The 12642-nt window shown below is 43.5% G+C and overlaps 1 protein-coding gene across 2 annotated transcripts in view; it reads left to right on the forward strand.

Moving 5' to 3' along the window:
• Nucleotides 1–12642, forward strand: part of WDFY2 (WD repeat and FYVE domain containing 2) — a 187137-nt gene that overhangs the window by 143053 nt on the left and 31442 nt on the right. For both annotated transcript variants that reach the window (XM_027557317.1, XM_027557316.1), the window contains exon 6: nt 5930–6042. In XM_027557317.1, coding sequence (XP_027413118.1) covers nt 5930–6042 — 113 coding nt within the window. The remainder of the gene's footprint in view (nt 1–5929; nt 6043–12642) is intronic.

Below are 12642 nucleotides of genomic sequence, written 5' to 3' on the forward strand. Positions count from 1 at the left end.
TAGTGATAATGAAAAGAAGATCTGTTGAAATAACTTAAAATGTTCAGAATAATATTATGACCCCCATTTCTCTTCATAGTGGACGCTGGTGGTGTAGATAAAAATCTTCTACATATAAATTCATCTCTACATATAAATTCATCTCTACATATAAATTCTCTCCCATCTGCATCTCAAACAGTCATTCAAACAAGCCAACAGTGATAGAATAAGTCAGAGGGAATATAGCCTTTCTTCTCTTCTTTCAGGCCTCTTTGCGAAGTAAATATGCAAAGAAAGTAACCAAAATTCAAGTAGAGAAACAAAGGATGACAGGACGACTGACCAGTTCACAAATTGAATTATCAGGTTTGAAATCACCTCAAAATCTTTGTTGCTTTGGCTGAAGATCTGACGCTTCAAGTATTAAGTGAACTACCGTTTTGTGTGTGTGTGTTCAGTCGTATCCGGCCCTTTGCAGCCCCGTGGACAAGAGCCCACCAGGCTTCTCTGTCCATGGATTTTCCAACCAAGAATACTGGCGTGGGTTGCCATTGCCCCCTCCAGGGGGTCTTCCTGACCCAGGGATCGAATCTCCTGGGTCTCCTGCATTGGCAGGTGGCTTCTTCACCATTAGCACTGCCTGGGAAGCCAGACTATCCTATTACCAACAACAACAAGGATAGTAACAATAAGGAAGTGAAGGAGAGGAAAAAGAAGAAAATATCTTATATTTGCAGCCCGAGTGTTTACCTAGTGCTTCTATATAACGTTACTTTGTTCCCTAGCAAAACATAAAGACCTAATTCTCAATTTTCAGAGTAGAATGCATCAGAGAGGCTCAACAGGTTAAGAGACTTTCTTGAGGTCACGTGACTGTTAACCTGGCAGAACCAGGATTAGAACTTGGGTTTTTAAATCTTTGAGCTAGCCCTGGGCCCAACTAGATACAGCAGAATGGAGCTGTTTCCCCAAGGTCCCACGGCAGGTTGACGTAGGACATAGAACTGTTTTCCTCCCCTACCTCTGTTGCTGGTCTTTACACTGATCTAGCCTCATCCTTCATTCTGTCATAGGACCAAGTTTTGGTCACATCTGGTCATGCTTCCAGAAAAATAATTTAGGTACTCTGCATCTTAAGAATTTATCCATGTTGGAGATATTTCCAAGGTACCACCCTCTTCTGTTTGTTCCTGTTTGGGAAAAGAGTACTGAAAAGCTATTAAGAGTATCTTGATTTTCATATTTCCTCATGTCACACTAAATTCCAGTCACTCTGGCTTTGAGGTTTTACTATAATTTTATTTTAGCCCTCTTCCAAATAGCTTGTGTTGCATCCATGTATGTGTGTGTGTGTGTGTGTGTGTTATTTCCCCAAAGTTGCGAAGATAGGCATCTATTTTTTCATCTGTGTTCTTATAATTAATCAAGATAATTAAATTTAAGGCGATCTTATTCTTTGTAAATCCTAATATTGTTTTATGTATACCTGATAACTTTTCTCCCTATTCTTGAGACCAGGAGAATTTGCTCTACTTTGTTCTCCTTTGCTTAAAAAAATGTCTTAATATGAAAATTTTAAAACTCGTATCAAATTGAAGAAGATAGTGTAGTGGACACTCATGTACTTACTGCTCCAATGCACTGTGGGTCTTCTGTCCCTATCTGTCTGTCTTTTCACTGGAGTAGTTTAAAGCAAATTCCAAACCTTATGGCTTCTTATCCTTACACACTTCATTATGCACCTCTCAAAAATATGAATCTTTTCCCAATAACCACAGTGCTGTCATTACTCCTAAAGTTGACAATCACTCCTTGATAATACTGAATAATTGATACATTTTCAAGTTTAACATACTGCTTCAGAAGTGGCTTTTTGCAGTGGATCTGTTTGAAATCAAGTCCAGACAAGGTCCGCACGTTGGAGGTGGTTGCTGCATCTCCTGAATTTCCCAGTCTTCCTTTCAGATTTTTTTTATTGCCACTATACGTTTGTTGAGAGGACTGAGTCGGTTCTCCTTTAGAGTCTCACGTTCTGAAGTGACCTCTGCTTCCTCGTAATGTCATATAACTTGTTCTTCTTCCTACCTTTTCCCCTAATTTTTCTGTAAGCTGAAAGTGGCCTCTGATATCTTGATTCAGTTCGGATTCAGCTTTTGGGCAGAACACTTGGTATTTGTACCGTGTGGTTCATTCTGCTCCTCATCAGGACACACAGTATGTTGGGTCATCACCCTTCCAGTGACAGCAGGATGGATCGGTGGTTCTGGTAGTGACAGCGGGGTCCCTGCAGGGCACTCTTCCCCATCAGCCTGTCCTTTATGGGTTCATCCACTGCTTTTCTTTTCCCAAATCCGGTCCTTTCATTAGGATTGCGAAAGGGTGATTTTGTAATCCTTTCATTTTTTTCCTACATTTATTAGTTGGATTTCTTCTATAAAGTAGAACTTTCCCTCATTGACTACAGCTGTTTGGTTATCCTGAAATACAATTAGTATAGGAAAAGCAACATAAGTTCTTAATTATTTCTCTTTAATTGCTCATTTTTTAGAGCAGACATTTAATGCCCTAGTTACCTTCAGTAGAGATTTGTTTTTTGAGCATTATTATAAACTCTTGGTTTGGTTTTTAATGATATATTCAGTATATTTCAGTAAACTGCTCCTCTTTTCCCACTTTATTTCTTTTTAAAAATTTTTTAAAAATTTATTTTTTTTTCTTGGCTATGCCAACCATCTTATGAGATCCTACTTCCCTGACTAGGGATCAAACCTGGGTCCTTGGCAGTGAAAGTGTGGAGTCCTAACCACTGGATCACCAGGGAACTTGTTCCCCTTATTTTTTTTTTTTCCTGATGCTCATGTTGTCCCATCTTTGTCCAGTAAGAGCCACATTATTTTGGCTCCTGTGTCTTTTTGATAGAACCCCACTCGCCTTTGGTAGCATTTTTGTTTTGTTTTTTTCTTACCAGACCGCAGCAGGTTTAATGGCGGCCCCAAAGATATGCCCAAGTTGTAACCCAGAACCTACAAAGAGGACCTGATTTGGAAAAACAGTCTTTGTACATGTGATTGTGGTTTTGAGATGAGATCAGTCTGGATTAAGGTGGGCCCTTGTTTGTGTTCAGCTGCTCCGTTGTGTCAACTCTTTGTGACCCCATGAGCTGTAGCCTGCCAGGCTCCTCTGTCCACAGACTTTTCCGGGCAACAATCCTGGAGTGGGTTGCCATTTCCTACTCCAGCATTTTTGTTTCTTGACGCAACATGTTTTAAGCTCGTCTGGTATTTTCCCGTTCCAGCCCTGGAATCAGCCGTTCCTCTTAGTGAGGAACAGTACTCAGATATAGCTAGGAAATAAGTGTATGTGTATTTTTTAAAAAAGAAAACAAATCATCAGTTCATATAATATTTCTATTTCAGATTTCACCTTATAGAGTTTTTATTTCATTTTTGTACTTGATTCTTTTATCTTGGGCTGAAAACCTTAGTTCCTAAGCATCAGCATAATTCCTTATTTTGCTTTTCCCATGGTATATTTAGGGCTTCCCTGGTGGCTCAGTGGCAAAGAATCCACCTGCCGGTGCAGGAGACTTGAGTTTGATCCCTGGGTTGGGAAGACCCCTGGAGAAGGAAACGGCGACCCACTCCAGTATTCTTGCCTGGAGAACCCCATGGACAGAGGAGCCTGGCGGGCTACTGTCATGGGGTTGAAAAAGTTGGACATGATTTAGTGACTGAGCACTAGCATGGGATATTTGTTTCAAAATAATGATACAGTATTATAATAACAGGACCACTGAATGAGATTTTAGTTTTTTTTGCTGTTTTCTTTGTCCTGAGGATATATTCTACCAAGAATATACAGTTAAAATACTGTGTTTTAAAGTGATTTGAAATAATTATGTTAGCTCTGTGGTTATATCAGGAAGTTGATAGTAGCTGTATTCATTTTTCTTTGTTGTCAATTTGGGGGATTTTTTTTTTAATTATAAATATTTTTCATATGTAAAATAATTACAAGATTCCATCATGGAAATGACCTGATGAGAGAAAATTCTTACTACCACCCTCATCTGCTCAGTTTTTTTCTCCCCTCTCCGTAGGCAGCCATTTAAATTTTAAAAAATTTTTACACTTAAAAATGTTTTTCGTTAATTTTTTTGATTAAAAATTTTTTTTTTTTTTTTTTAGTTTGTGTGTGCCAGGTCTTAGTTGTGGCATGCAGGACCTGGTTCCCTGACCACGGATCAGACCTGGGCCCCCTGTTTCGGAGCCCAGAGTCTTAACCACTGAACCACCCGGAACGTCCTGACGGCCATTTTGATCAATTTTAATTTATCTTTCCAGTGTTTCCTTTCATAAATATAAGCACACATGTGCGCGCACACACACACACACACACATACACACACACTTTCTCTCTTATATTTCCCTTTTGCTCTTACACAAAGGTAGGGTAGCATGTAAACTCTCACATACCTCGGCTTTATTTCCCCACTTAATAAAATACCCTGGAAATTATTCCATGTCAAGTTTCCTAGCTGTGTAGGGTTCTTTTGGCCGAATGTATCGTAGTTAATGGGTTTCCCAGGTGGCCACTAGTGGTAAAGAACCTGCTAAGTCCTCTTTTGATGAACTTTTGGATCGTTTCCAAACTTTAGCTCTTACTGCGTTATGGGATATCATTCCTTATTTTGACCACTGCATCTCTGGGGCAGATCTGTTCAAGTAGCATTGCTGGGCATTCCCAACCAGGGATGGCTTTGGGTTGTTACTGGAGACCAGTCACATAGGCAGCCTCTTCTTACATGGACCAGCATTCCAGGCTCCCAGAAGGAAAGCAGGTGTTTGGCACAAATTATATTGTTTACACAGTTAAGGCACAGTCAGCCACTATTGTCTGTTAAAGTGGTGGGAACGCTCCCAAAATCCAAGTTCCCAGACGCCATGCCAATCTTGAAATAGCAGCCTTTCAGAGGATACCAGTCAGGCCTGCTAGGTTTTTTTTTTTTCCTGCAAACTACCATTTTCATTTCTTCAGCTATCCATTCATGTGTCTTGCCCATTTTTTTTTAAAAACTAGGTTTGTAGTCTTCTTCCTAACTGCTCTTTTTATATTAGAGATTTGGACCTCCTGTGGCATCAGGTGCAGATATTTTTTCCAGTTTGTCTTGTGCCTTGTTTATGGTATTTGCTTGTTGTTTGTGTTTTTGAATCATAGCTTTCCCCACTCCAAGGTTAGAAGGAAACTCTCCCATCTAGAACTTATATTTTTCATTTTTTTTATTTAGATCCCTCATTAGTTTGAAGTTCATCCTGGCATATAAAGAAATACAGATCCTGTTCTATTTTTCCAAATGACTGCTCAGTGTGTGCCGGCTTTATGTTTCACTCATCTTTTCCTTGTTCATTTGAAAAGCCAGCTTTTTATCAGATATGTACTAAATTTCTACATGCTTTGGGGCTTATTTCTAGACTTTCTATTCTGTTCCTGTGGTCTGTCTATTTAAGTAGCACACTCAGTTAAAGAGACTTTACAACATGTTTTAACATCTAGTAGGGCTAACCTCCCCCAGTCACAATACCACATTACTCTTATTTTCAGAGTATTCTTGGCTCCTCTTGCTTGCTTATTTTTCTATGTGAACTTTAGAATGAATATATCCAATTCTAAGGGGAAAAATTAATTTTTGCAGGGATTATATTAGATTTATAAATTCATGTTGTCAGAATTCTCATCTTTATCATGTTGAGTCCCACTGTTCAGTAATACAGCATGTCTTCTACTTAGTTACTTCCGCTTTTTGTGTCTTTCAGCATTATATCCAGGTTCTCCTCGTGTGAGATTTGCACCTTTCTTTTACATTTATGCTTTTTTTTGGTGGGAAGGTGGGGGGCAGTCAACCCATCCACTCACTTTTGAGAAACAATCCTTAATGCTTACATGATAGATTTGATGTTGAAACCCGGCACGTGTTCATTGGTGACCAGTCAGGCCAAGTAACCATCCTCAAACTGGAGCAAGAAAACTGCACCCTGGTCACAACATTCAGAGGACACACAGGTGGGACTGAAAGCCGACCCTCCAAGTGCTGCTCTCACACCGACTGTCCCCTGCCGCGTGTTCTGATATTCACATGATGTGCTGTGAAAGTGACGAGGTACACTCTGGGCCTGTGTGATGGTAACACGGGATAGATGTAACTGATTGCAGCATGATTCAGTATGATGGAGGGTCAGCAATGTTCTCCATCGGTTCAAACAAAAGAGCAAACAGTCTGTTTCAGCAGTGGTGGTGATCTGGTTCTTTGTCAGGTTATGCTGGAGAAAGCCGTGGTGGGCAGATATTAAATGAGACGTTGTTTGAGGCTGTGTGGCAACTGCACGAACCCTGGAAGGACAGCTCGGTCTGTGCCCTCCTTGGAGCAAGAAGATGGTGGGTGGGACAGACTTCTACTTCGAAGACAAGTGAAATGAAAAATAGATTTCTCACTGGTAGCTAGCCTACATAAAAAAGGAACAGGTTCCTCTTTAATTTTCCTTACTCTGGAGCTCTTTTCAAGACCCCCTTTATGTTACTGGCCTGCTCAAGGTCATTTAAGCAGGGTGATAAACTATACCCACACTTAGCCTTTGAAAGACTTGGGTAAACAGTGATGATTAATTTTTTTACTCGTGTTTTTAACATGTGATGTTGACCCTGGAAAATGAATCATTGCCTGTCCGTAGTTCTTAACAAGCTTTTGTGTCTTCTGCGGTTTACCAGCCCACTGTTCAGTGTAGAACAGAGTTAATATGAGTCTAGATGTCTATAAGAACAAAAGTAGGTGAATGAGGATGTAAAATGGGATAGTACCTAGATCATAAGGGATTTCCTGAAGGGAAAAAGAGGAATGCTGTAAAGAGAAGATTGAATCTAGGGGAAAGATTCATCAAAGATCATCTTAATTATCTGTGCCTTAGGGAGGAAGAACACACAGAAACCTCCCTTGTGGGTAGAACCCAGGTCTCTTCTGATTGGATTTCTCTTTTTAGCCACCTTTACTCTGACCTGACAGGGACCTGAAACTGCCCCGTGTCGGGACTGTTTCCCCGCTGACCTCGGTCTCCTGATCTGTGGCTTCCCTAAGCCCTGTCTCCACCTGCGCTTGCTCTTGTCCTGGGGGAGGAGTCCTGCTTTGGACCCCTCATTCCCCAGCGTCCTTGGGCCCATCTTTCCTTCTGTCCCCCTCGCTTCAGCTGTGCATTCCCCAGCATTCTCAGTTTGGGGCTCCTTGACCCCCCTCCTTGGTAAATTTAACCTGGGATTCAGACTCGTGCACTCGTCTCCTCGTGCAGTCAGCTGCGGGGTCTGCCGGGGGCCACGGCCTGAGCCTCTGCCGACCGTCACCAGAGCCATCCCTCCAGCCCAGACCCAGGAGCCGCCTCACAGAACCCGGCTCCATACGCAGGACACCCCTCCTCGCATTCCCTCGGCAGCTTTTTTAGACCTTCCCCACTCTCCCCAGACCTCGCTCAAAGAAAAACGAAGGTTATCAGAAGCTTTCTTAAAATGTTTGGTTCTTGACCATCGCCATCTTCCCTCCACAGTAAGCCAACTTCTCCTCCTCTGCCTCCTCATCTCTTGCCCTCCTGCCTCGTGCTGTCCTCGGCCCCAGGCTCTTCTTTCTCAGGGTCTCCACACTGCAGGTTAATCCTTCGGTCTCCCTTTTGACCAACTCTTTGCAAGTTACTAACATCAAAACTTTTTTTTGCTTCTGGGGAAAAAAAAAAACTAACAAAACCCCTCTGATCTCATCTTAACAGCAGTGCTGCTTTTTTATTTTTTTAAGTTGCAGTGAAATGTGCACAACCTAAAATTGACCATTTTGACCATTAACCTTTTTTTTTACCTTTTTTAGGGGGGTGGGGAGGGGTTGTGCCATGCAGCACACAGTTCCCCGACCAGGAGAATCACTGGGAAGTCCCCACTTTGACCATTTTTAAGTGTGCAGTTTAGTGACAGTAAGTACCTTCACACTGTTGTACAACCACCACCACCCAGAACATTCTTTATCTCGTAAAACAGAAACTGTGCCCTTGAGACACCAACTCACTCCCTGCCCCAGCCCCTCCCCCCAGGCCCTGGCAACCACCATCCTGCTGTCTGTCTGTCTGCATTTAGTGACTCTAGGCACCGCACATGAGGCGAAGCCTACAGTATTGGTTGTTTTGTGACTGGTCTGTTTCACTTAGCATAGTACCTTCATGTTGGCACGGATTCTTAAAAGACTGTCATTTTCCCCGCTGCTTCACATTCTTCCCTCCCACTGGCTTTCCTGCCACCTGCAGTTTGGCTCGTTCCGTCACTCCGGTCACACTGCTGTCCCCGAGGTGGCCAGTGGCCATGCTTTAAACTCTGTCCTACTTAACCTCTCGGTAGCGTTTGACATTGTGGCCATTCCTTCCTGCTGCGACTGCCCTCGTTTGGCTTCTGAAACACATTCCGTCTCCGTTTGAAGCCTCTGAGGGCACTCGCTCCTCTCCTTTGGGGTTGTACTGGGGGATTCTGCCCGGACCTCCTGGGCTCTCCCTGGTTGACCTTGGCCACCACTCCCAGTCACAGAACAAAAAGGGATAGTCATCGTTCTCAAATTCCTCTCTACCCAGTGAGTGAGGCTGAAGCTAAACAGTGATTATAGTGCCTGGTGGCAGAGTTGGGGGAGCCACACCATGCTTGTCCATGAATATGGAGTGGGCACCTCGCTGGCACGGGAGTGGGAGTTGGTCAGGGAAGTCTCCCCAGGGGAGATGTGCCTTGGACCTAAGAGCTTAGGGGAGGAGTGAGAGTTGAGTTCATGAAAGAGAAGGAAGGAGAACAGTGCAGGCAGAGCAAACCAGCAGAGTCCAAGGCCTGGGGATCTGCAAAAGCCTGGTTCTCTTGGGAATTCCTACTAACTCTTTGGCTGGAACACAGAGTGTTGATGGTCGGGGGAGGGAGAGGGGAGAAGGAAGCCAGAAAGGAAATGAGAGTCAGTTCAGATCACTGAGAGGATTATCCTGACATCAGGGAGAAATGGTTTTAAGTGAAGAAGTTAACCTGGTCGGATGTTTTTTTTGTATACTAATTTAAATAACATTATTCATAGTGTCCATAAAGTGAAACAACTCATGTGTTCATCAACTGATAAATGGAGAAATAGAACATAATATATCCATACAAGGGACTATTACTCAACAATACGAAGAAATTGTTGATATGTGCAGTAATATGGGTAAACCTTGAAAGCATTCTGATAAGCCCAGAAGCTTCACCCCAAAGCAGTAGCTTCATTTTGCCTCTCCCCATTCCCCATGCAAAGAAAACCGTTCCTTTGTTTTTCGCCTACTCTGGAATTTTCATATAACCTGATTGGATGTTAAAAGATTGCTCTGGCTATAGAGAGTGATATGATGGAAAAGCCGGTAGGAAACTTTCCTTCACAGTGTGGCCGCAATGATGGGAGAGCAGGGAGTTGATGGACCCAAGGTAAAGTTTTAGGCAGTTAGCTCAGCAGGTATGGTGATGAACTGGAGAGTTCCCAGACTTGGTTTCGGCAAAGGTGGCTTTCAGCCCAAACTTCTGACTCTTTAATAGTTAGATGTTGTCCAGAGCACTGATCTGAGGGCTCAGAGTTCAGTATTGCTGCCTCCAGGTCAGAAAAGAGGCAAGCAGCTGCCTCTATTTGTGAGATGAGCCAGGGGGTGGTCCGAGGGTTTGTTTCATGTCTTCCAAGTTGACTTCCCTGGTGGCTCCGACAGTAAAAGCATCTGCTTACAATGCGGGAGACCAAGGTTTGATCCCTGGGTCGGGAAGATTCCCTGGAGAAGGAAATGGCAACCCACTCCAGTACTCTTGCCTGGAAAATCCCATGGACGGAGGAGCCTGGTAGGCTACAGTCCATGGAGTCGCAAAGAGTCAGACACAACTGAGCAACTTCACTTTCACTTTTCTTTCTTCCAAGTTAGTTCCATGGGCTTTCCGGGTAGCACCAGTGATTAAGAACCTACCTGCCAATGCAAGAGATGTAAAAGACGTGGGTTGGATCCTTGGGTCAGGAAGATCCCCTGAAATAGGAAATGACAACCCATTCCAGTATTCTTGCCTGAAGAATCTCATGGGCACAGGAGCCTGGCAGACTATAGTCCATGGATTCGCAAAGAGTCGGACACAACTGAGAACCTTGATATTGTATCTTATCTTTCTGAAAGAGGGCAAAATATTTTCACGTGATTTCACCAGGAAGTATCTTAGAGGAAGAGAGGACATGGCCCAGAAAGGTCATTATCTAACCCAAAGGCAAATAAATTTAGCAGGTCACATTTCTTGTTGTTGTTTACTCACTAAGTCGTGTCCGGCTCTTTTCAACCCACTGGACGGTAGCCTGCCAGGCTTCTCTGTCCATAGGATTTCCCAGGCAAGAATACTGGAGTGCATTGCCATTTCCTTCTCCAGGGGGTCTTCCCGACCCAGGGATCAAACCCATGCCTGCTGTATTGGCAGTCAGGTTCTTTACCGCTGAGCCACCAGGGAAACCCCAATCACATATTTAACTTATCATTATTCCTAGACAGTAGTACCTACCCAGTCTCTATCTCCCGTCTGGCTACAGCACTGCTGATTCATTTATAGGTAGTATCAGGGTGTCTGAGAGATTCCATGAAGATTCGAGCATTGTGAAGCTCTTCCTATGTAGTAAGTCCATCTGGGCCTTGGGAGGTCCCAAACTCAGCCAGACACGATTGTGGACAAAGGGTCTATGAATGGAGAATTAGCTTAATCACCTCATTCCTTTACCCCCCAAACAAAGACTTTAAGATGAGCCCAGATTCATTAAAGGATGGTCTTGGGGATCTAATCAGTACAGATTCAAACTCAGAAGCAGATAAGTTCTTCAAATATGTGTACGGAGTCACAGCCATTCATCCATCACTCTCTGTCACAGTGCAGAAAGTCATATAAAAAAATGTGAGTTAGTGATGGAATCTGCCTAATAGCCGTACCCGAAGGCCAAAACATGGCATTTACTAACCCATGGGGATTTAGTAAACTGATTTTATATTCTTACGCTCCCTCTGCTGGTTTTATTTCTGGAACTAAATGCCAACTATCATAGTTCTTTGATATTTCTGCAGAAATTAGAATATATTTCTACCAGGAAGTCATATACTGATTTGAACAAAGGGGAAAAAATCAGATTTTGACCATTGAAAATTAATAGTATCCATAAAATCTTTTTTTTTTCTTCTAAGAAATTTTTTGGTTAGTATGAACATATTGGAAACAGGAGGGCTTGAATGTGAACCTGCCAAAGTATACTACTTAATGGAAAATGAAATACAGACTTGTTCACTGACTGTTAGAAGTCTTGAAAGTAAAGTTTAGCTAAACAAAAATAAAACAAGAGCAGGCAAAGTTCAGTGCAAATGTGCACGTTCATATCATTAATTTGCAAGTTTAATTTTTGTTTGCAATGGAGGCTTTCACACCCAATAGACATGGATTTTCATCGAGAGTCAGTCAAGTCCTAGGGTCTCCATGTGACAAGGGCTGCCACACATTGGTGAATAAACTCAGCCTAGTGCTTGCTCTGTTCAACTCCCGCTCATGCAGTATGAGCCATTCAACCAATAATTGGAAATATGATGTGTGTAGCAAATGTTCTGAAGCCCCAGTGCTGTACATCGGCTGCTTTAGGGGCAGATAACAAGAAAGTTTCTTCTCATCCAGAGAGTTAAAGGAAGGTTTCTAAGAAAAGTGGTGTTTAAACAACACTGTAAGGAGACTGATAGCTCAGTTGGTAAAGAATCTGCCTGCAATGCAGGAGACCCTGGTTCAATTCCTGGGTCAGGAAGATCCACTGGAGAAGGGATAGGCTACCCACTCCAGTATTCTTGAGCTTCCCTTGTGGTTCAGCTGATAAAGAATCCGCCTGCAATGCAGGAGACCTGGGTTCGACCCCTGGGTTGGAAAGATCTCCTGAAGAAGGGAACGGCTACCCACTCTAGTATTCTGGCCTGGAGAATTCCATGGACCGTATAGTCCATGGGGTCGCAAAGCGTCAGACACAACTGAGCAACTTTCACTTCACTAAGGAGACTGGGTGGCGGGAACATTCCAGACCCCAGATGTATGAAGCCAGTTTGAAGCCCACAGTGGGTAAGTGTGAATGGAGCCCATTGGCCCCTGTGGAGAGCCGGGCACGAGGGATACAGGCCAACCTTCTAGGCAATGTGACATCTTTCTCAGGCAGTGGGAAAACAGCGGTGGAGCTGAGGCAGGGTGGTGACGTGGTTTCCATGGTAACAGATCCTGTGGTAGCAGCCGGTGGGGGATTGAGTGGGGAGAGTGTATAGAAGGAAAGCTACTGTTGGAGTGCATGGACAGGGAGACTCCTGTCTCAACCGGAAGGACAGCATTGGGCGTGGAGCTAAGAGCAGGCATTTGAGGTCTGTCTAGGAGAGAGGGGTCAGCAGTGCTTGATGATTGATTCAGGGAGGTGTGGCTTCCATGTTTCTGTCTGAAACATTCGGGTGGCCAGTGGTGCCATTTCCGGAAAACGGGAACGTTGGCGGTGACAGCAGGTTCAGGAGGGAATATCATGGTGCTTTAACCCGAACGTGACAGAGCAGCACGCTGAGGAGG

Source organism: Bos indicus x Bos taurus, chromosome 12 (genome assembly GCF_003369695.1).
Source record: "Bos indicus x Bos taurus breed Angus x Brahman F1 hybrid chromosome 12, Bos_hybrid_MaternalHap_v2.0, whole genome shotgun sequence".
NCBI classification, from domain to species: Eukaryota; Metazoa; Chordata; class Mammalia; order Artiodactyla; family Bovidae; genus Bos; species Bos indicus x Bos taurus.